This window comes from Mandrillus leucophaeus, unplaced genomic scaffold (assembly GCF_000951045.1).
Source record: "Mandrillus leucophaeus isolate KB7577 unplaced genomic scaffold, Mleu.le_1.0 Scaffold73, whole genome shotgun sequence".
Taxonomy (NCBI): Eukaryota; Metazoa; Chordata; class Mammalia; order Primates; family Cercopithecidae; genus Mandrillus; species Mandrillus leucophaeus.
In genome coordinates, this window is record NW_012107919.1 from 5490684 (window position 1) to 5516044 (window position 25361).

Genomic DNA, 25361 nt, shown 5'->3' on the forward strand with positions numbered 1-25361 from the left:
ACCTCAGGTGATCCACCCACCTTGGCCTCCCAAAGTGCTGGGATTACAGGTGTGGGCCACCACGCCCAGCCTAAGAATGTCTTTAAAGGTCGTAATATGACTAGATATCTTAGAACCTAATTGTACTGAAAATGTCTACTTTTTTCTTTTTAACTCATCTGTATTTGTTACATTCTTTTAGGGCAGAATGTGACTTGGGCACTACATTTCCATGCACAAGCCTCACTGAGTTACTTTTTGAACAGCTTTACAAGATGCTTAGGTAGGCTTGTAATTTTGCTCCTCTAAACAATTTTTTCTCTTTCTCTTTCTTTCTTTCTTTCTCTCTTTCTCTCTCTCTTTCTCCTTCCTTCCTTTCTTCTCTCCCTCCTTCCCTTCCTCCCTCCCTCCCTCCCTTCTTTCCTTCCTTCCTTCGTTCCTTCCTTCTTCCTTCCTTCCTTCCTTCCTTCCTTCCTTCCTTCCTTTCTTCTTCTTCCTTCCTTTCCTTCTTTCCTTCTTTCTTGATGGAGTTTTGCTCTTGTTGCCCAGGCTACAGTGCAATATCATGATCTCAGCTCACTGCAATCTCCACCTCCTGGGTTCAAGTGATTCTCCTGCTTCCCAAGTAGCTGGGACTACATGCTTGCACCATAACGCCTGGCTAATTTTGTATTTATAGTAGAGATGAGGTTTCACCATGTTGGTCAGGCTGGTCTCGAACTCCTGACCTCAAGTGATCCACCCGCCTTGGCCTCCCAAAGTGTTGGGATTGCAGGCATGAGCCACCACACCTGGCCAAACAATACTTTTCTTTGGAGAGTTACATTAAGTTGCTTCTGTTTAACATACTTATTTCTAGTGGACTAGTATATGTAGAATTGGCAACCACAGGCTATGAAAAGTTTAAAAAGTAGATCCTAGAAGAATAACAAATACCTTCCTTCTAAACATCAAGGTAGATTTCAGAACACTTCAATGCCAACATATTTGGTCTACTAAGGAATCTGGCTTGAACACTTTAGACCTCAAAGTTAATGTTAGGCTACATACATCTTACAGCACACATTATGTTGATCTGTTAAAAGAAACCAATTTGAATTTAAAAAGCATTCCTAACCCTGCTTTAGTGCCTAAAGCATCACAGTGTGGCAAGTAGAAGTTGAAAGACATCTTATCTTCCCCTTAAAGGAGCTGTTGTCATGCCTTACAGATCTTTTTAATGTTAACCAAAATAAAGGAAAAAAGTCATTGAAAATATATTATCAGAGAGAATAAAGATAAAATATTGAACATGAGTACAAGTCATTCTTGAGTCAGAGCTTAGTCTATGTCTTCCATGCATGATGTGTCATTATCTCCTTCAAGGAGCAGCATTTCATCAGTTACAGCAGATAAAATGCTTTATTTTCATATTAAAAAATTGTTTTTTGCTAAATTTATTGACTTTACATATAAATATGTCTTAGGAGAAATCAAATAAAATAACCACAGATTGAATTTATATCTTGCCTTTAAAGTATGTTTTAGTTAAATTATTTATATATATTTTTTCTGTTTGTAAGTAGAAAACATGATCTCTATAGAACAGTGACATTTTAGTGGTAAAGAAAAATATAAGAAATACATCTTTCTGGGATCTTTTGAAACTACACAAATTTCTCTCAGATACCTATCTCTATATATTTCTAGGATAGCTCCTCATTTTTCCCACTCCAGATAGAAACTCAACTGCCATACCCTTTGGTTTCTTTGGAGTAGAAAAAAAAAAAAATAGTGACTGCTATGGATTGAATTGTGCTCCCAAATTTATGTTGAAGACACAAACCCCAATGTGACTATATTTGGAGATAAGGCCTTTAGTTGGTAATTAAGTTAAATGAGGTCTTAAGGGTGGGGCATTAATCCAGTAGAATTAGTGGCCTTATAAGAAGAGGAAGAGAGAGAGACCTCTTTCTCTCTGCTATGTCAGGACACAAAACAAGGAGATGGCTGTCTACAAGTTAAAAAGCAAGTCTTCACCAGGAGCTGAATCTGCTGGCACCTTGATCTTGGACTTCCCAGACTCCAGAACTGCAAGAAATAAATTCCCATTGTTTAAGCCACCCAGTCTGTAACAGCCTGAGAAGAAGTAGTGACTATTATTATAGAAAATTTAGAAAAATAATAAAATAAAACCATATGTATCTACCGCAATCTCTTTTTGAATATAATCTCTATGAATTTTTTATTAATAACATTTATTCTGTTTTCTAATTAGGAAACAGCATGTAGTCATTGTATTAAAATTAGAAAAAGGATAAAAGCACCAAGAAGAACGTGAAAATTATATCATCCACAAATAACCAGTTATTACAATTTTAGTGTATATATTTCTAAACAATGATAATTCTTTTTGCCTTTGTGATCATAGTAGATCACATGTATATACAGTTTTACAAGCTGCTCTATTCACTTATTGTGACTTTTCCCCCCATATAATTTAACATTCTTTTTTTTTTTTTTTTGAGATGGAGTCTCGCTGTGTTGCCCAGGCTGTAGTGCAGTGGTGCGATCTCGGCTCACTGCAAGCTCCACCTCCCGGGTTCATGCCATTCTCCTGCCTCAGCCTCCCAAGTAGCTGGGACTACAGGCACCCGCCACCACGCCTGGCTAATTTTTTTGTAATATTTAGTAGAGACGGGGTTTCACCATGTTAGCCAGGATGGTCTCGATCTCCTGAATTCGTGATCCGCCCGCCTCGGCCTCCCAAAGTGCTGGGATTACAGGCATGAGCCACCATGCCTGGCCAATTTAACGTTCTTTAAAAACATTATTTTCAATGGTATCATAACCTTCTATCAAATTGATGTATTATTTATTCATCCAGTTTTCTATTATTTGCCAGTTTGGTTGTTCTTCATTTTTTGCTATTATAAAGAGTGCTGCAATGAACATATTGATACATCAATCTATATTTATTTTCTGATTATTTTCCTTAAATAATTTCCTAGAGGGATTGCTAGGTCATGTTAATAAACATGCCTAAGAATTTTGATACATATCACCAAAGTGTTTTCTAGGAATGTTTCAGGAGTTTATATTCCCATAAGTAGATATTGAGAATTCTCATCCACCTGTTGCATACATGAAGATATCAACAACACTGCAACAAAATCCAGTGATTTAAAAACATATTTACAGGTTCAACAGAAGAAAAATGTTATACCCATATTTCAATTTATATATTTTTAATTACTCATTGAGGTGATTTTTATTTGTTTTATGTTATCACTTATTGGTTATCTCTGAGTTCCCTACGTCTTTTGCTATTTTTCTATTATATATATTTTTCATATTGATAAAAGCTTTTTATTAAGTAGTAAGGGTATTACATGTAACTTTATCAGATTTATTATAAGAAATTTCCAATTTACTATTGTGTCTATGGAGCTTTTTAATGTATAGAAAGTAATACATTTTATAAGTTTGTTCATTGCTCTTAATGTTCATATTTATCATCCTGAGGTCATATAAAGATTCACCTGCTTTTTCATCTAATTTTTTTAAAGTTGTATTTTTCTCTTACTTTTCCTTTTTTTCCTTTTTCTGGTGTAAAATTTGAGTGAAGCAATTTTCTCTGCCTTATTTGTTTGCTTAAAATTATCTCAGCTCTGTTCACTGACTAATCTTTTTTTTCCCTCCCCTCTAAGTTGGAATACCAATGCTGTGCTAAAATCTTACATATACTAGCTTCTGCTTTTAAATTATATAAAGTATGTATTACTTTTTAAATTATATATATTTATATTTTAATATCTGAAAGAAGTTGCCCATTGTTGCACTTCGTTGTCAGATTTTACTTGAATATTCTTGCCTGTTGATTTTTAAAGATGAAATTTGGAATTACAGTTCAACACCATAAAATCATCCTATAGGATTTTGACTGAAGTTGTATTAGACTATTAATTTCCTAAGAATGTAAACCTTCTACATTATTCAATTTCTACAACTAGGCTGTGGTATTTTTATTTATGTATTTTTTACATATATTAAAATATACTTAATATACGTAAAAAAGACTTATGTATAAGTTTTTTTCCTGTCCATCAGCAAAATTTTATGGCTTTTTTTTTTTTTTTACAAGGGTCTTAGATTTTTAAATAATTGTTATTTCTAGTTGATTTTGTTTTGGGGATAGATTTCCCCCCACTGTATTTTCAAAACGCCTATTTTCAGTGAACAGATAAACTATTAATGTTTTAACATTTATTTTGTATTTGGACGCTTTGTTAAGTGCTTTTATTTTTGTTAATTTCTCATTTGATTCACGTAAGTTTTCTAAGAATGAAGTCATATTAAATTCACATGATGGTGATTTTGCTTACTCCTTTAAAATAACTGTTTCTCTTAATCTGATTTTATGTTTTATTGCATTGCTTATAATCATTAAAAAAAATTCTTAACAACCACAAAAGAAGAAAGCAACATCTTTTGTCTGCATGAATGATAAGAAAGAAGGCCAAGTGTATTGGCCCATGCCTGTAATCTCAACACTGTGGGAGGCTGAGCTGGGAGGATTGATTGAACCCAAGAGTTTGAGACCAGCCTCAGTAACATTGTGAAACCCTGTCTCTACAAAAACAAAAATTAGTTGGACGTGGTGGTGCACGCCTGTAGTCCCAGATACTCGGGAGACTGAGGTGGAAGGATCACCTGAGCCTAGGGAAGTCGAGGCTTCATTGCAAACCCCGATCATGCCACTGCACTCCAGCCTAGGAGACAGAGTGAGACCCTGTCTCAGAAAAAAAAAAAAAAAAAAAAAAAGATGAGAAAGAATACTTTGGTTTTCTTTTTCCTGCCCACTGCCTTTTTTGGTCGTTTCACTTTTTTTTTTTTTTTTTCTCTATGAAGACTTATTTTAAAAGTTTTAATTCACTTATTTTCTGATTACTTTTGTAGGAGGTGTATCATGTTCTGATAGTCTTAATGCTTAACATTAGTCATTTTATATTATGACTTTCCCATAGTCAAGAAATTTGATTCATTTCTTAATAATCTGAAATATTTGTGTGTGATATGTCTTCTGAGGTTTTGTTTACAGGATGACATCATCTGTTTCTTTTAATCATAAATTGTAACTTGGCTGGATATAGAATTCTTACGTTAAAATCTTTTCCCCTAAAAACTTCATAACTTCATAGATTTTGCTTCACTTTCTTTGGTATTCAGTGTTACAGAAAACGAAGTGTAAATATAACTGAATTTTTCTCCCATGCTTGAAATCCATACTTTTTGCTCTGTAATATTTAAATTTTAGTCATATTGAGAGGTGAAGCCAGCTCGACTTCCTGGGTCAAGTGGGGACTTGGAGAACTTTTTTGTCTAGCTAAAGGATTGTAAATGCACCAATCAGTGCTCTGTGTCTAGCTAAAGGTTTGTAAATGCACCAATCAGCACTCTGTAAAAATGCACCAATCAGCACTCTGTGTCTAAAGGATTGTAAATGCACCAATCAGCGCCGTGTCTAGCTAAAAGATTGTAAATGCACCAATCAGCACTCTGTAAAAATGCACCAATCAGCGCTCTGTGTCTAGCTAAAGGTTTATAAGTGCACCAATCAGCACTGTAACAACGGACCAATCAGCATTCTATAAAATGGACCAATCAGCAGGAGGTGGGTGGGGCCAAATAAGGGAACAAAAGCTGGCCACCCCAGCCAGCAGCGGCAACCCACTGGGATCTCCTTCCACACTGTGGAAGCTTTGTTCTTTTGCTCTTCACAGTAAATCTTGCTGTTGGTCATTCTTTGGGGCTGCATTACCTTTATGAGCTATAACACTCACTGTGGAGGTCTGCAGCTTCACTCCCGAAGTCAGCCAGACCACGACCCAGTAAGAGGAACAAACAACTCCTGACGTGCCACCTTTAAGATATGTAACACTCATTGCAAAGGTCTGCGGCTTCACTCCTGAAGTCAGCGAGACCACCAGAAGGAAGAAACTCCGGACACATCTGAACATCTGAAGGAATGAATTCCAGACACACCATCTTTAAGAACTGTAACACTCACCGTGAGGGTCCACAGCTTCATTCTTGAAGTCAGCGAGACCAAGAACCCACTGGAAGGAACTGATTACGGAAACAATATTGTTCATAAACTTTGCCTTATCCTAGGTCAGCCTACTTTATCTGAAGACATGGATCTTTATTTGGAACAGGAAAGTTTTCTTCTATTTTTTGATAACTGCTTAAGGTTAATGTATTCTAGATTCTTCTCCAGTAATGCCAATAATGTATAGGTATAATATCTAATGTCTTGACATTCTAAATATTTTTTTCTCTCATATACTTTATCTCTTTTCCTTTCTCCGTATCCTGTGAGATCTTCTCCACCTAGTCTGCCCTAATACTGATTTAAATTTCTGTAATATTGAGTCTTTTTTCTTTCTTACCTTCTCTCCTCTTGTCATTCAGCTCTCTCTCCATCCTCACTTGAAACCCTATTTCTTCTCTCACTAGCAGCTATACAACTTTGGTTATTACATTTAACCTCTTTGTTCTCCATTTTTCTCACCAACAAAAGGGGGACAATAATTATTTCCACAAAACAAAATTAGATTGTTTTTGAGAACTTTTAGAAAAATACACAGTCCCAGGCCGGGCGCGGTGGCTCAAGCCTGTAATCCCAGCACTTTGGGAGGCCGAGACGGGTGGATCACGAGGTCAGGAGATCGAGACCATCCTGGCTAACCCGGTGAAACCCCGTCTCTACTAAAAAATACAAAAAACCAGCCGGGCGAGGTGGCGGGCTCCTGTGGTCCCAGTTACTCAGGAGGCTGAGGCGGGAGGATGGCGTGAACCTGCGAGGCGGAGCTTGCTGTGAGCTGAGATCCGGCCACTGCACTCCAGCCTGGGCGACAGAGCGAGACTCCGTCTCAAAAAAAAAAAAAAGAAAAAGAAAAAGAAAAAAGAAAAATACACAGTCCCTAGAAGTGTGTCAGTATGTTTTAGTCAATGTTACTGTTATCAGCAGCCTCAGCATCTCTCCTGTATCTCAGCAATACTCCTTTCCTTTAAGCTATGGTTGTCTCATTTCTGTGTGTATCTGTGTGTATATTTATGGAAGTCATATTTTTTGAATTTGGGGGGAACACAACACAGATATTTTGAAAATGTACTCCTGCTGTAAATTTTTTTCAAAATTTTCACCTTGAGTACAATGTACCCTTTTTTATGTTGTACAGTATTTTCATAAGCTTTACATTGTTGCTATTGTTGATTTTTCTATTTATATTTCCTTGTACAAGCAGAGATCTTTTGATAACAGAATAGGTTAGTTCTCTTTGGTCACCCCAGACATCTGCTTGGGAGCTGTCAGAATCCTCCCTCAACACTTAAGTTGAAGGATTGGTTTGTATGCAGAGTATTTAATCAAATTGCTTCTGACTGCATGGTATTTGGCAGGAGTAAGGCTGCATTTAAGACTACTCTCCTGTTGGTCCTCTCTGACTATCCTATTCTATAGAGGGGAATATATTTTTGGATAATTTCAATTATTATTAAATTCAATCCATTTGTCCCTTACTCAAAATACTGGGTGAAAAGCTGCACTTTTTGAATTTCATCACTCCATCACTCTTCTTGTCTTGGCTCATATTACTGATGCAGTTGCCAGATGCAAGGCGTCATAACATGCCCGGCCCCAACCCCTGCCATTCTGCCTTGTTGTGAGTTATAGCCTCTAAACAGATCTATAAACAGAAGTATTGATGGTCATTTGGAGGGATGATGTGAACTTGGCACCTGCATTTTGGGGGAACAGGCTTTTGGCCCTCTAATAGGTGAAAGTCATACAGGCAGGTGTGTAGAAACCTCTCACTTTCTTCCTGCTTGCTTTTATTATTTTGTCTTAAAGTTTTATTCACATTTTAATGGAATTGCCCTCAAGGGTCTGGCAGCATGTTGACTAATCTTTCTAGTACCATTGACACTGTATCTCTACCTGTGTTTTTATGAGTAAGTATTCAAGACAAATTGAGAGAAGTTTAATAAGGCCTCTCTAGGAAGCTTTAAAATGTGTCAGTTGAAAACAAAAGACTTTTTAATCATAGTATCATAGAGCCAGTGAAGTCTTAGACCAAAATTTTCATTTTATCATTGAGGAGACTCTTTTGAAGCAAAGTTACCTGTCTGAAGTAACAAAGAGGCCAGAGCCTGGGTCTCCTCACCTTTTGATATTCTAGTTCCTTGGTCATTAAAAAAAATTGTTTTTAGCTATTTTGAGAAGTCTAGATTTTCAATCCAGTTTTTATCATATTTAGGAATTTCTTAAATAGCGAGTAGTTTTCTTCCATGAAAAAATATGGAACTACAAGGTAAGCTTCACTGGAGAGTCCTGAAGCTCCTCATTGTTTAAGCACTTTAGGGAACCCTTCTTCCCATCCCTTCTACACCTATGTTTAACTATCAGTGGGCAAATAATCAAACTGGGATAACAGTTCTCTTAGAAGAGTTGGTTCTTTGATACATGATCATATTGTGTCATTCCATATTCAAATGTGGCTGTTCCTCTGTGTCTCAGCTGCTGCAAGACTGCTCCTCTCGTCTCAAAATGACCCACCCAGCTAGAGCACTGTACACCCCCGATGGAGAGCCAATTCAGTCCTGGGACGACATAGAGCGAGATATGGTCATCTGTGTGTCTATGGGACATGGTTTCAAAACCCCAAAAGGTATGTGTGATACTTTCTTTTCCATCAAGTTTTTGAAGAATTAAAGCATTCGGTCTTCTCTTCGAAGAGCTTATATCCCATCACAATGACCTTTAATAATTATCCTCCCCCAAGCATTTCTACTCCATGTTATGGAAGTTAAATTTATATATTTATGTCCTGGAACCTCGTGTTAACACTATTTGCTCTGGAGAATTCAATCGTATTTCAGTTAATCTTGAACCTTATCCAGGGGGCTTATTTGCAGAAATACCGAGAGCCTCATTTGAAGGTATTCCCCTAGTATGAACCCTGAGGAAAGTGAAGCTCCACTGATTTCCTATTTTTCAAATTATTTAAAACGTAATGTTTTATTAATAGTAATTATATGGTTTGTAGTTTCTTTTCTTTAGTAATAAGTAAATATTTCCTAGAGTTATTATCTTGTCTATTCCTTGGTAATTTTCTTTGATAAATGACAGAAATTGAAAAGGACATATATTTGTTATTGAATGAACTCTAGTTCTTTATCCTAAATACCCTGATGAATTTAAAGCCTGTTTTTGTAGGTAGGTATATATTAGCAAAGATATAATTTTTGGGAGATTCCAAAGAACATTGTTATCACTCTAAAGGAAACGAAAAGATTAGGTAATGAATTGCCTGGCATTCCTATATTAGTAATAGTAGATATTTTCTTTTAAGAAGTCACCATAAAATTATTATTACTATGTTATATGTAACGTAGGCAAACCAAAAACTTCAAAACAGTTGCGATTGTATCTTTACATTTTGCCCAGAAGGGACAAAAGGATAGAAATAGAGACCAAAAGGTAGGGAGACAGGATTTATTAGGATGCCTAGCACTGTTCTGAGGGAAGCCATAAATATTCCCCCTGCACCATCCTACATTATGGATGAGGCGCCAGTCCTTTTATTCTTTGTTTTCTGCTGTTCCCATCACCCATCACTACCCATCACCCTGGCTCTTGGTGACCCTCACTACATGGGTACTTAGAAGAACACACCAATGATGAGGTCCTTATTATCAGTAAGTATTAGTTAATAGCTTTCTGTATCCCCAAAGTATGTAGGTTATAAAATAAACATAAGCTAGGCTCCTCTTCTGAGAGTTTTCAATCTAAGTGAGAATATGAACACACATGAAATAATTAGAGTGCAATCAAATAGTGAGCAAATGTGTTTAGTAGGAGGTACCTTCCCAGTCCCTTCATTATCTGGGCTTAGTCTTTCATATTCCTGGGATGGGCTTCTGTTGCCTGTACCACACCTTCCTTGCAGTATTGTATTCATTGAGCCTGTGTGATAAATAAAGCTAAATATGCTTCAGGCAAGCCAGCCAAAAGGGTATCCAATGACAGAGAGAGATGTCGGCTGCCTTCCCAGAAACAAACTTGTCAACAATAAAAAACTGTGACTGGAAGAGAAAAAAAATGGAAATGCAAATATTACTCTTTCTATCATTTGCCTCCATGTTAGCTCTGTGTATCTTTGATAAAGCTATGGAGACGAATGTTCATTTTTGCATCTTCAATTCTATAAACACATAGATTACCATCATATGAAAGTTTATTCCTTTCCTATGACAATAGGTTCCCTATGTTACCTTCATGGTGAAAGGATTAGTGGTTTCCTCCTATTGTCTCAGTTCTTTCCAATGAGCTATATGTGTTCTAGGAAATTACAGGAAGTCTCTGATTGCAGAAAGTCTGATTTAGTCATTCTTTAGAAACTTATTTTACTCTTGCCGTTTTATTTTTTTCCTGAAATAATTAAGTTAGTAATAATCATTTATTAGAAATCTAAATATTCAGAATGCTTTAAAAAAGAAAAGATAGAAATGCAACTATATGCCTATATCCATTAAGGGACATTTAATTAATTAATCATTCCACTCATGATTTTTCTGTGACCTACTGGCTTAAGTATGTAGGAAAAAAATAAAGCAGTCTGGGAGTTTCAAAACCACTCTATAATAACTTATTTTATGCATTATAATACCAAAGAACATTTACTATGTGAAAGTTAGTCATCAAAGAATCACATTGGGTTTTTAAAAGAATCAATTGGATTTTGCAAAACAAACCAGAAGCTATTAGAATGGCTTCTTTCAAAACAAGCCCCTGACGAAATTAAAAGAGTGTTTTATGCCATTTGCCATAAAATCTGAACACTGTTCTCACTGCTGCTTTCTATCTTTTCAGTGGGTCCAATTTTTAGACCAGCCCTAGGTTAACTTCCAATTCAGGCTTCATAATAAACCTGGAAAGAAGTCCTCCCTAGCAACTTCCACTCTCTAGCAATCCAAAGACTATTAACACATAACTGATGTGATAAGAAGTCAAAGTTGTAATGAGAGAGCCCAGGGTAGGAGCCAAGGATTTGTGAGGGGTCTTCAAGTTTTTCATCATCCTGGACTTTTAATTCTTTTCTACAACATTGACTTGTCTCTCAACTACTTCTTCTTCTTTTTTTTTCTTTTTTAACAGAGTTAAAACAACTGATGGAGATCAGAGCAAATTATGTCAGAATCCGAAGGCAGGAGGGCCCTCAAGCCACAGACATTGTGGTGTCACCATCCACAAAGCTGCTGTCTCTGGCACATCTCCACAGTTAACTCCTATCAGAACCATCGGATTTTCTGCTATATTTTGCTGGTATAGCTATGTGCACATAGTCATGTTTGTTATGACATTATGATTATTTATCTCTTTTATTTTCATGCAGTTTCCCCCTTTCTTTTCTGAGACAGGTTCTTGCTCTGTCGCCCAGGCTGGAGTGTAGTGGCACAATCACAGCTTACTGCACCCTTGACCTCCCAGGGCTCATGTGATCCTCCCATCTCAACCTCCCAAGAAAATGGGACTACAGTCACGCACCACTATGCCCAGCTAATATTTATATTTTTTGTAGAGATAGGCTTTTGCCTTGTTGCCCAGGCTGGTCTTGAACTCCTGAGCTCAAGCAATCCTCCCACCTCGACATCACAAAGTGCTGGGATTGTAGGCATAAGCCACTGCACCCAGCCCTATGCGATCTTTTATAAAGGTTATTATCCTCCACATTTTACATAAAGTGACATTTGATGCCTCAAATTTGTTCCTGGAAAGACAACAAAACTAGACAAAATAATGCCAGCAAAATAACTATCATTGGTGTATTTTCTTCCAAGAAAAAAAGGAAACTACTAGTCATTAGTGAAATACAATTTCACAGGATCAAATAGCTTATGTAAAATGCTTTTTATGTATAATCAAACATTCCATCAAATATTCCATATATCAAATAGAAAATATGTTCCATATATGGAATGTTTGAAAATACAAAAAGACTCTGACCACTAAACACTAAATTTGACCCTACCTGATACTTTCTGGCTCGGCCACCATATTTTCCAAACCTCCATATTAAAATCCTTAATATACTGAATACAAATCAAATGGCTGGTGGCCACCAAATGCCACACAAATCAATCCTTTCTTCTCCAATTTCTCATCAGTTTCACCTGTAGTAACAGTGCAGGACCTTTTATGGGGTACAGTTAGATTCTGTTCATGAGAGTAAAGCTTGGCAATTCCCAATATATGCCCAGTGATCAAAAGTCATAGACTTTGTCCTCAATACAAAAACTTAGGGAAAGGATATATGCACTATTTAAAATAAAAATTATGGAAGGTTTATTTTTAAAAAAGAAATCAGGGGAGATCCCTAACAGTCTTAGGTATTAATCCTACAGGAAGGGAAGAATTTACAAGAAGAAAGAACCATTAAAAAAAAAATGGCAGTGACAAATCAGAGTTTAGTTTCTGCTTTTGGTGAAAAATTTCCAGAGAAATGCTCTTCTTCCCTGTCTTCCTCTGAAAACCACTCACAACTCTATATGAATATAAATTGCACTCTGGCTAGGTGTGTACAGAATGGCTCAGCTGGGCTCACTTCTCAATCCTCCACTTTAATGTGATGCAGGAAGGCAGTATATCATTTCTACTGAAGGGGGCTCTTGGAAATCGCTGCAAAACGCCTAGTATTTACTCCCAGTCTGCAAATCAGTAGGGCTGCATGAATAAATTTCTGCTGCCTCTGACACCACTAAAAGCAAAGTACATTGAGGTGAAATTTCACATGTTACATCAACAGCAATTTGCCCTTTTACAGATATTTTCTCTATGTGTTGTGCGATGTTAGAGATGTGAAGGTATTCCAATGAAGCTGTGTGCCATATAGGAGAAAAAAATTGCATGTGACTTCGGTTTTGCCCTTCCTTCCTTCCTTCCTTCCTTCCTTCCTTCCTTCCTTCCTTCCTTCCTCCCTCCCTCCCTCCCTCCCTCTCTCTCCCTTTCTCTCTTTCTCTCTTTCTTTCTTTCTTGCAAGAAAGTCAAAACAAGAAGGGTTAAAAAACTTGCTCCCCATTGGAAAGGGAGCCAAGAGGACTCTTGCCAGTTGGGCCTCTCCCTAGAATGACTCAATCACAATGCCTCTATCGACAATTTTTTTCTTTCATTCCTTGAAAACGAAGACATCTCTCTAGGTGCAAAAGTACTTATCCCTTTCTGAAAGGGAAAAGTTGATTTGCTATGAAAATGGCATAATTTCACCCTGGATCAAATGTGCAAATTCTCGTGAAGTCGTCACCGTTGCATGTGAATACGCCTGAAGCGAAAATTGGTAATATCACACAACACTGTATCAAGCACCAGGAGACATAAGGCAAAAGTCTTAACTGAGCTTTTCTATTACTAGTAAATGGGATTTTAGATGTAATGTAACAGTCATCAACACATCACATTTTACCAGCAAGGCAGCAACACTTACTTTGTAGACGACAGCTAGCCCTGGGTATCTTGGTAGTTCATAGCCACTTTTAGCTTAGACTAAAAACAGCCCTGCTCTTTCCTTACTCTTGACCTTCCTCTTTGGTTGGCTGAAAGGTGGACTGTGGAGCAGTTTCTCTACCTTCAGCAAGGACTGTAGGATAAGACCATTGCAATTCTGTTCAGCCATTCTAGGGTTTTAATAAATGCAGTAATTTCCTTTGGGAACATGTTTATCAAATTTGAATCAGCCTCATATATATAAGTCAGATTTCAGTATTTTTCTATCAACTGAAAACGATTTATTATTAAACACTAAAGCAACCATCCCTAAGTCCATGGCCTTCTCCAAAAATTTATTTCCTGCTGGTTCACAAACACCCTTAAGGTGATCCAGATGTTAATCAACAGCGTAGAAGCATTTGGGATTTTCCTCAGGAGAACTGCATTTTTCTGCCCACCTCTCTAGCTTTTGTGGCCTGATTAAGTGTTAGGGTAAAGTTGCATGTTTCTAGGCAAGTAAACTAAAAGCAATATGCCTGAAAGTCTGGCAGTCTTTCTGAGAATAACTAACAGTATTTACAAATAAGAAGCATTTTATCTGGATGCTTATGTCAGCTTTGTAAAACAGGATATATTAGTAATGATTCAAAATGCAAGGGTAGCTTTGAAGGGCAATAACCCTAAATCTCTGGGTTTTTTCCTTGATTGTTTATCATAACTAAATATTGTTTTTCTAATTAAAAAAACAAAGCAACGATCAAATGACAGCAGAAGGATAAATATAAATGTATTCTTTTGTCAGAGACTCACTTAGCAATTGTGGCTCCTGGCTGTTGCAGCATTTGTGAGCTAACCTTCAATAATAGCCCAGGGGTGCTGACTGCCATAGAGAGATTCGTGATTCACCATGGCAGCAGTTTTTTTTTTTTTTTTTTTTGCATCATTTGGAAGCGAATGATCAAAACACACAAATCTGCATTATTCTAGTACATCACAAAATCAGATGCAAATGTCCCCAGTTATGGGAAATTTAGACTCAGTGGTGATTCTCAGTTGTTTCTATTGAACCACTGGTTCTGGTTCCCTCCTGGCTTTGAACATATCTCAACCCCGTGTCCCCTCCATGAGGCCAAGTAAGTAGAAAGAAAGAGTAACAGGTTTGTTCTCAACACAATAAATTAGAATTCTGCATAAATGGTATGGTTTGGGGCTGAGTGGCCATAAGCAACTATAAAGCAAGATCAACAAAGACCACTCGGGAGAAAGCTGATGAAAGTAAATGGACTGTGCAACTGTAGATATTCAGTGGGTACCTGCTGCCAGCTATAGCATTTTCTAATTCGATGAGTCTGGATTATGAAACTACTATCCATAAGCTGTCACCCTGTACCAAATGTATAAACAGAAATATATGACAGAGGAAATGTATATGCCCATGATGCAACTGGGTTGAAGGAGAGAAGAAGAAAGGTGATGAGAAATTCTATATCTATGGCAAGTAAAATGGTGATTCTGAATTGGATGTGCTATTGCTCACTGTCTGTGGTATCCCTCTGTGGGCTTGCAGGCAGATACAAGCTTCAGTCGAGCTGTTGGACCTATCAGGTCCTAGCTTGTCAGTCCTAGAGCAGTAATTTCAATATTGGAAACTGTTATTAGCGTTTTAGCTCAGGTGCACATACTCAGGAATGTCAGCTCTGTCAGACCAACTGAGGCAGCTGGGTGGTCATCTCTGGTGCCACCACTGGAAGCTGTGTTTTAAAGGAAATTTCCTGAAGGGCAGTGTCCTTTACTCAGCGACTATGCTGGAGAGAGGTGGAGGAGAGGAGGGAACTTCCCAGGGCTCCTAGGTTACTGCCTCTAAAAACCTAAAATCTGATTATATTGGCCTCATTTCCATTACTTTTTCTCCCTCTTCCCTCCTCCCTCTTCCTCCCTGCCTCTTGGCCTTTTCCCGTCTTCCTGGCCTTTCTCCTCTAAGAGTCTTTGAATCCCATCTTTCATTTAAAAAGTAAAAACTGTTTCCTGGAACGATTTGTGTATTGGCAAGAGACACTTCCTTAATATGATTCTCAAATTTGAGTGTGCACAAGAAACACCTGGTGTGCTAGATAAAATACAGATTTCCAGGCTTGGTCCCAGCACTGGTTATAATCTCTATGCCTGAGGTGGTATAAGGAATCCGCATTTTACCAAGCACCTGGGAAGAAGCTTGAGCACAGTGTAAAAAACTTTGCCAAGAGTTTTGGGCCTGCCAGGGACAGCGCTGTTTATTATAAGCAGGGCATGGCCCAAGTGATAAGTACCAGTTTTAAGAACAAAGTCTGTATTCAGGGGCTATGAAGACAATGAAACATTTGCTTTGTATGTGAGTGTTTGAGTCTAAATAGCCTCATGTTTCCTCATCACGGTTCCCTTAAGAAATGATGGAAATGTTCTTGAGTCAGAAATAACCACCCAGAGATTTTAACTAGGACCCAGACATTGGAAGGCTAAACAAGTGAGTTTCAGGTGCTGAAGTTTCCCATGTCCATTAAGCTGCCTTCAATGCTGATAAAATCTTGCTATTTTAAAGGTCACAGGAAGAATATCAGTGCTGTAGTACATATATCATGGAGCAGAGTACTTTTGAGGGTGGGGAAAATAACCAGCTTCCTGGAGTTTTCTTATACATTTTTATATGTACAAAGGAGAGCTTTGGAACAAGGACAGGATTTCTATTTTCCATCATTGCTCTTTCTCCTGTGAAGGAGTTACTTGAACCTCTCTTTTCCGTTTGCCCTAAGTCTAGTCAACATGGAAGTCTGAGCACCTGCATCCCTGGCAGGCTCACCCAAGAGTGTGAAAATCCACAAGATATTATTTCAGTTCAGTAACAAATTATCTTAGAAAAATGAATTTTCAAGGTAGTTCTCTTGCCACATCAATGAAATCCATATAGCTTGAGAGACAGACACTTTACTTGGAAGACAGACACTTTCCTTGGAAAACAGAGAATACAAAGAAAATTAGTTTTTCTCACACCTAATTCATGTATATATCAGTTTGTTTCTCTCTCTCTCTCTCTCTCTCTTCTCTCTCTCTGCACACACGCACACATTTTTATATATTTGTACATTTTTATATACAAATATAAAAGTTTAAATTTTTCCTTGCCTCTTGTTTAGTCATTTTGATAGGGTAAGTCCCGCTGTGGATTTTGATTTTTATTACTCTCTCTTCTACTACTCCACTCTCTAAGCCAGCCCGGCCAGCAGCTTTCCCAATGTTAAAACTGTGTGTGTATATATATGCAGGAGAGAAAGAGAAAGAGAGAGAGAGAGAGAGAGAGATAGATAGATATCAGCTGGTATATACATGGTATATGCATGTATATATATATATATAAAAATATATGTGTATCTATATATTCAGGCACTCACTGTTCTAGGTGCTGGTCATGCAAAGGTAAATGTGACAGATGTGATCCCTGTCCCTGTGGGGCTCATGCTGTGTGTTGGGGAGGAGAGGCATTTAGAAGTTAAATACCCACATAAAATAATTATGTGTAATAAATAGTTACACATTGTGTTAAGTCTTATGAAAGAAACCAAGTTCAGTTAGGAATAACTGGAGGGGAGGTAGGGGTGACATACTTAATGAATGGCATGTTTAAAGCCTTATATAAGGAAGTGACAGTTGAGCTAAAAGACAAGAATGAATCAGCCATTCCAAATGAAAAGAAGCAGAGTGAGGGTTGTGGTAAGGAACAGGCAGAGGTGAGAATCAGGAAAGAGTGTGGCATGCTCAAGCTACCAAAGGAAGATCTAAAGTAGCCACTGTCTAACAGAAAGATCACAGGAGCCACGTGAGTAATTTGAAATTTTCTAGTAGCTACATTTTTAGAAAAGTTAAAATAAATGTGTGAAAGACATTTTCATACTATATTTTATTCAACTCAATATATCCAAAGTATTAGCATTTCCACATATCATCAATGTAAAATTATTGAGGCATATTTCCTTGTTTGTTATTGTTCTAAGGTCTCCATATCCTGTGTATATTTTATACTTACAGCACATCTCCATTCAGACTAGCTGTATTTCAAGTACTTCATGGCTACTTTTCTTAAAAGAACTAATTCTCACACACACACACACACACACACAAAACACTAGGACTGTTCTAGTTGCTAGGCATGCAAAGGTGAATGTAATAGTTGTGACTGCTTGGATAGTCCTAGAATGTTGGAGTAACAGGCACAAGATGAACTTGAAGGGGCATGCATGGGCTTGATTGTGAGGGCTTTGTAGGTAGTGTTAAGGAGTTGGGAGATTATATATATATAAAAGTGCACTTTATATATATATATAACTTGAACAAGCTTAACGTAATAAGCAATGTCTAGTCCAACATTCACATTAGTTCTCTTTACTGGCTTCCCACTGCAATCTATATGTGTGTGTGTGTGTGTGTGTACATATATGTGTGTGTGTGTATATATGTATGTGTGTGTGTATATATATGTATGTGTGTGTCTAAGTGTACTTAATACACTGAGTATACTCAATACACTAAGTGTATTCATGTTTTATCACCATAATTCCCTTAAGAAATGATGGAAATATTATTGAGTCAGAACTAACCACCCAGAGATTATAACTAGGACCCAGATACTGGAGGCAAAACAAGTGGGTTTGAGGTGCTGAAGCTCTCCAATTAATTAAACTGCCTTCAGTGCTGATAAAATCTTGCTATTTTAAAGGTCACAGAAATAATATCAGTGCTTGATATATATATATCAAGCTGGAATAATATAAGTGCTATATAAAAAGAGAGAGAGAGAGGGAGATAGGTAGATAGATAGTGCAGTGGGAAGCCAGTAAAGAGAACAAATGTGAATGTTGGACTAGACACTGTGTATTAAGTTAGGCTTGTTCAAGTTACAGACACTCACTCAGTTTACCTCTGGTGATGGAGGTTTGTTGGGAGGATTAACAAGGAAGTGAGGAAGCACAGGAAAGCCCAGCAAACAGGCTTCACAGTGGCCTCTGTTCAAGACGCATGCCTGTCTGGGTCCCAGTGGCCACCCCAGTAGTCTGCCATTCCTGCTCTTGACTTCCCTGTTTCTCTGTGCTTCTTGGTCCTCAGGTGAACTTTCTACTTCTCCGAGGGCTCTTCTGTTGTACACTAAGATATGACACCTGCCTACTCATGGCTTCTGTTGCTTCATGGCTTCTGTTTATATTTTTTCCTGCCTTCTCTTTATATTTATTTTGGCTTCAGGGTCACTGTACCATCTGAACTACTTTCTTTGTGTCTTCTAACAGAAGATTGAATGGATGGCTTTTACACATTCCTTTAGATTAGGATGTCAGGGACACATGACGCAAAGCACAGTTTCCCGACATAAGGAACAGTGTGGACTGATCTCTCCTTAGAAGCTGTGAACATGGCATTGTTAGCATAGACATGTATTTCTGCCATTGTTATGGTTCTTTTCTCCCTTCACCACTGAGGAAGAAATTAGCAATAGGATCAGCTAGGCTGTCACTATTCCTAATCAGTCAGTGAGAGGCCTGCCCTTGGGTATACACTTAAAACTGACTTTGGTGGGGTGACCTTGATGTTATTTTCTAAGCAGCTGACACAAAATTGAGGTTAGAATCTGTGACTTTGATGACAGTATCAGGATTAATACCATTTGAGATCTTAAGTAACACTTCTGAACATAATCAAGTCTGTCTAAAGAAGTGGATGTTGCAGAGATTGGTAAAACTCAAGACACTCTCTGATTGGCATTCAGGAAATTTTTTCAAATCAATCCCAGTGTCAAACCCTTTTTATCAGACCTTTCCTTGCCTCTCGTTTAATGTAGTCATTTTGATAGGATAAATCCTATTGTGAATTTTTATTTTTATTACTCTCTGTCCTCCTACCCCACTCTCAAAGGCCAGACTTGCTAACAGCTTTCCTAATGTTAAAATATGAGTTCTGTTCACTGAGTGTGACAGTGGTCTGCTGTGTTTTGAGTTGTAAATCCTTGTTATTCTCTAGGACACCCATGGAGCAGTGTTATCCATTAGATAACACCTAGCTCCCATGGGAAGGTTGATATGGGCCATATCTATACATTTAACCAAAGCTATGTCTTCAAGAGACTTCTCAGGGAGTTTTCACCAGCAATAGGGGCACTGCAGCAGCAGCACATACCAGGGTCAATAGGACTCTACCTCGCTCAGGAAATGACTTGACGGCAGAGGTTGATTTTCATTTGCACAAGCATACAACTGTTAATATGAGTAAACTGGGATTCATTTATAGGATTTTGTAAATACTTCAAAGTTGCTTACTTACCCTATCTGACTTCAGACCACTGCCATCACTCACTGAGATAATTTTCCAACTAGTCATTGCACACCACCCCCCAGAGCCTTGCTTCTATTGAATTCTTTGTCAAAGTTGTAGCCAGAATGATCTTTCTAGAATAAGAATCATATCATGTCACTTCCTCACTTAAAGAGCTTAAGTGGCCCCTGTTGCCATCAAAATGAAGTTCAAACTCCTTCCCATGTGCCCAAAGGCCTTTGGAATCTGGAGCTCCCCTGGCTCTGTAGTCTGGGTTCTCAGCCTTTTGCTCACAGAGTTCTCCACTCCACCCATTCTAAACTTTCCCCCATTCCCTGAGATTGTATATTCTCTCTTACTTCCATGATTTTGAACATTTTCTTCCTGCAGCTTTCGCATGTCATTTAATATGACTGTGTGGGGAACTTTCTTCCATGTGCTCCCCCTGTACCTGTTGCTCACACCTGTAGGACTTATCACTGTGAACATGACCTTTCTCTCACTGGTCTGCAAACTCCTTGAAAGCAGAATGTTCAGAATTGTGTCTCCACTACCTGAATAGCCCTTACTACATAGCAGGCGTTCATGAATATTTGTTGGATGAATGCGAGATTTAGGGTCACTTGTTGGTTTAAAAAGTTTTATTTTTGTTCCTTTTTAGCCATGCATTGAAATATCTGCTTTTCAAATATAAGTACTACACTGAATGAGAGTTTAGATTTTTGTAGAACTTTCTTCTCACATGCATTATGTCAATCCATAGAACATCACATTGCTTTCTTATAAAACAAATCTACAATCGTTGATAAGACAATACAGACTGACTAAATTCCCTTCACCAAAAGGCAAACCAAAGCAATGTTGACTAGGAATCCTACTTTGCCAACTGTACTTTCAAAACACTCCAACAGCCTGTTAGAGTGGAAAACACTTTTCTTCCATCAGAGCCCAGACAGACCCTTGGTTGCAGGCAGACTGGCTTAGAAGGGAAGACTTGTCACCCCCTTTCACAAGCATGATGATTTGTAGCTGAGAAGGGAGAGGCTGCTCTCTGAACCACATGCTCCCTGGTGCAGGCAGGCTAAGGAAAGATGAATGGCATTATAAGACAGACATCTGAATGTTTCGTATTAAATTAGTCCCACAGAGCACCCAGAATTCTCATTCCATAAATCACAAAGTAAAGTAAACTCACTCCCAGGTTAGATTGCTGTGACTTTGGCCTAGGGTGTCATAGATAATCTGAGAACAGTTAAACATTTGTCTGAAATAGTAATAATTTTGAGCATATTTACTCAGTGGCATAGAGGTGACCCAGACTGATCTCTGCTGCCAGAAACAGCATGTAAATGGGAGTCAGCCAATTTAGAAGATTTCCAAACCAGAGTCACTGCTTCTCACATCCTCTGTCTACTCTGAAACTGCCATGAGCTCTTTCAGGAGCTCCTGGGTGCTACAGGCCCAGATGAGCAAACTTCACCCTTTCTAAAGAGGAGGTATGGGCTGGGCCTGGTGGCTCATGCTATAATCCTAGCACTTTGGGAGGCCAAGGTGGGCAAATCACCTGAGGTCAGGAGTTTAAGACCAGCCTGGCCAACATGGTGAAACCCCATATCTACTAAAAATACAAAAATTAGCTGGGTGTGGTGGTGGGCACTTGTAATCCCAGCTACTTGGGAGGCTGAGGCAGGAGAATCGCTGGAACCCAGGAGGCAGAGGCTGCAGTGAGCTGAGATCACGCCACTACACTTCAGCCTGGGCAACAGAATGAGACTCCATATCCAAAAAAAAAAAAAAAGGCAGGTATGAGAGAGCACTGATGCACCCCTCCCCTTCTATTACATTGCAGTTACAGCACCATTTTGAAATCCATCTTCGCCTTGTCTTGGTGTAAGAATCAGAGTTAGGAAGCATCTTGATTCCACTAAAGCCACATTTCTCTTCAATGATGAAGGCTTATTCTGAGACTATTTTACGTATTTTTGGATCTACTCTGGTTCTTCCATTCTTGAGCTGACATTGTGGGTATTCAGGACACTAATTAGAATGGAAGGAACATTGGACTGGGATTCATGAGATCATCCAACTTGATGCTGACTGGCCAAGGGACCATATAAGCTGCTACATCCTCTTCTAGAAAATGAAAAGAGCAGATTCCTCTCAAGTTACATCCAGCTTTAAAAGTCTGATTCTAATTCAGTGATAAGATATGATTAGGAAGATATGATTTTATTTTTTTCTCTCTCTCTCTTCCACCTGATTCCTGGAAGTTCATCTGCTTAGTAGGTCCTTTCTACAGGTGCTCACCAGGATCTGCATACAGGGTCACCTTCACCTTCAGAAGCCCAATTTAAATCTCACCAGAGCAACAGAGGGAGGTCATAGCATGACTTTGTGGTAGCCAAGGCCTGGAGGTGGCTCCTTCCAGAGAAAGATTCCTGGACTTGGAGACAAAGCCCTGGCTTGAGTCTTACCTTCCTGCAGTCTTGGGAAAGTTGCTTGTTATAAGACTCAAATGAGATCATCAACACAGAAAGAGAAGGACACTAACATTTTTAGAGTGTCTACCTGTACCAGGCACCATACTGGACGTCTACATAAATGTTGTCTGTCTCATTCAGTATTCACAACCACCCTATGAAGTAGATATTTCTTCTACTACTTTTACATTTTACAGATGGGAAAGCTGGGCTTTGAAGAAGTGAAATATCTTTGCCAAAGGCACCAGCCAATAAGTGGCAGAACTGGGATTTACACCCAAATCTGCCTAACCTCAAAGCCTGCATTTTCCATTTAGGTTCCCTAGAAACCCCTTGTAAGTTTTCAGTGCAACAGAAATGTTAGATGTGGTCTTGGTAATTCTGAAAATGAGTTCATTAGATGCCTTGAAGTGATCGTTTTTATGGTTTAGTTGCTGCTTATTTGGATGACTTTCCTGATGACAACTGAGTTAGGCAAGGTAAGCTACATTTGGATGCCCAACCCAAGGTGTGAGAACAGAAGTCTATTTCTCACAGTTCTGGAGGCTGGGAAGCCCAAGATCACAATCAAGGCACTGGTGTCTGGTGAGGGTCTTCTTACTGCTTCCCCACAGGGCAGAAGGTAGAAGGAAAGCAAACCCACTCCCACATGCCTTTTTTATAGCAGCATTAATCCATTTATGAGGGTAAGTCCCTCATGACCCAAATACCTCTCAAAATGCCCCACTTCCCAACATTGTTGCATTGGGGAGTCAGTTTACAGAACATTAATTTTGGAAGTCATAGCAGACCACAGTAGATGCCATAATTAAGTACCACAAGACGAGTAGCTTAAACAACAGAAGTGTATTGTCTCCCAGTTCTGGAGGCTAGAAGTCCAAGATCAAGGTGTTGGCAGCACTGATTCCTTCTGAGGGCTATGAGGAAGAATCTGTGCCATACTCTCCTTAGCTTCTGATGGTTTGCTGGTGCCGTGGACTGAATATCTGTGTCCCTCCAAAAGTCCTATGTTGAAACCCAATCCTCAATGTGATAGTAGTAAGACCTGGGACTCTTAGAGGCTTATTAAGTCATGAGGGCAGTAGCCTCATGAACGGAATTAGTGCCCTTATGAAATAAGCCCAAGAGAGCTGCCATGACTCTTCCACTATGTGAGGACACAGCAATAAGCCACCATTGGAACCAGGCACCATAAGAACCAGGAAGCAAGCCCTCACTAGGCACCAAATCTGCTGACACCTCAATCACGGACTTCCCAGCCTCCAGAACTGTGAGAAATAAATTTGTCTTGTTTCTAAGCTACCCAGTCTAAGCTATTTCATGAAAGAAACCTGAACAAACTAAGAAAAGCTGGCAATCTTTTCGCATTTCTTGGGTTGTAGAAGCATCACCTCGATCCCTGCCTTCATATTTATGTGACATTCTTCCTGTGTCCTTGGGTTCAGATTTTCCCATTGTTGAAAGGACATCAGTGATATTGGATTAGCGACCCACCCTACTCTAGTGTGACTTCATCTTACCTAATTACATCTGCAATGATCTTATTTCCAAATCAGATCACATCCTGAGGTTCTGGGGGTTAGGATTTTGACATGTGAATTTTGGAGGAATGCAGTTCAACCTGTAATAATCAGTAACAAAAATCCCCAAACCTCACCCACATAAGCCTTTGTCACAGCACAAGTGCCCTACCATTAAAGATTGCAACATTCTTTCTTGATGGCATGCCTCTCTCTTTTATGTCTTTCTTGTTCCTTACTAACACTGATGTCTGATATTAATGGAAAAACCATTAAAAAAAAACTATTATCCTATGAAGTAAAGTGAATGCACTCAACTGTAAAAGGAAGACTTATCGATCAATTTTAGTTAAACCTTGCTTGTCTGACACTTTGCTGCTAAGGAATATGTTTTTATTGCCTGGCCAGAGAGTTCAGATTTCCGGTCAGTCTTAGTAAAGACCCCTTTTATAACATTGATAAAATTTTATCACAGAGCTATGAAAACAAAATTAGATTTCATAACTCACATCAGGCCTTGAGGGGATGCCTCTATAAATTTTACAAACCCTATCAAGCTTTAATGCACCTATTCTGATAATTTTTTTCAATAGCAAATTCTACTGAACTTCATATATGCTATGTGTGTATATAAATGTGTGTGTGTGTGTGTTCATATATATATACATATATATAGTTTTTTTTCCTCTCTCTCTACCTTACAGGAAAGAAAACATTCTTCATCTACTTATAAACAGAAGACTGACAAGAAGGCCAATTATTTCCATCGCCGAAGACTCTAAATTTGGCAAATCTTCTAAATAACAATCCTGCATAGTTTATGAAAAAAAAATTAGTCGTAAAATTTATCCTTCAAAATAACTCAGTTTTTTCAATGGGCCTATTTTGAAGAATGAACATTGACAAATCAGACAATAGATCCATAAATTCATCATATGACATACCATAATCGAGAGCATTGTTCACCATGGACATTTTTGTATGCTAATGAAATCTGTATACATTCTCTAGATTTTTCCAGTTTATAGTGTGGCTTATTGGAAAAAAAACCGCATATATATTGAATGCATATTTTGTCTCCCCAACTAAATGATAAGTGCCTAGAGGGCAGGAAGACGCTTGGTTTTATTTACTTGGGACAGAGCTCTACCCACAAGGGCTCACTGATAAAACTCATCAGTCCCACCCCACAGCAACATGATGGGGACATGAGGTTCGGTTCTTCTACTCTTGGCCTGAGCCGCAAACCAAAATTACAATAGTACAATGGGAATAGAGGATCTGCTTTATAAAATTTCCTTTCAGTCAGCTGCTCAGAAACTACAATCCTCAGAGTCAAATTAAGTGGAGTTATACTTGGATAGTCCTCTCTGCTTTTCAGAGGCAAGAAACACTTCTCGAAATTGTACAAATGAAAGAAATGTCATAGTATAAACTAGACATCTTATATCCTTAAAATAAATCTTTGATGATTATACATTTTGGTTTCAAAACCCACGTTTGAAGAAACGCCCAAAAATTATGTGAAAT

General features: G+C 38.4%; 1 protein-coding gene across 1 annotated transcript in view; it reads left to right on the plus strand.

Moving 5' to 3' along the window:
- Positions 1-24689, plus strand: part of DCDC5 (doublecortin domain containing 5) — a 93487-nt gene extending 68798 nt beyond the window's left edge. Inside the window, exons 17-19 of the mRNA XM_011965616.1 lie at positions 8540-8690; positions 11180-11347; positions 24536-24689. Coding sequence (XP_011821006.1) covers positions 8540-8690; positions 11180-11307 — 279 coding nt within the window. The 3' untranslated portion in view covers positions 11308-11347; positions 24536-24689. The remainder of the gene's footprint in view (positions 1-8539; positions 8691-11179; positions 11348-24535) is intronic.
- The last annotated feature ends 672 nt before the right edge of the window (positions 24690-25361 follow it).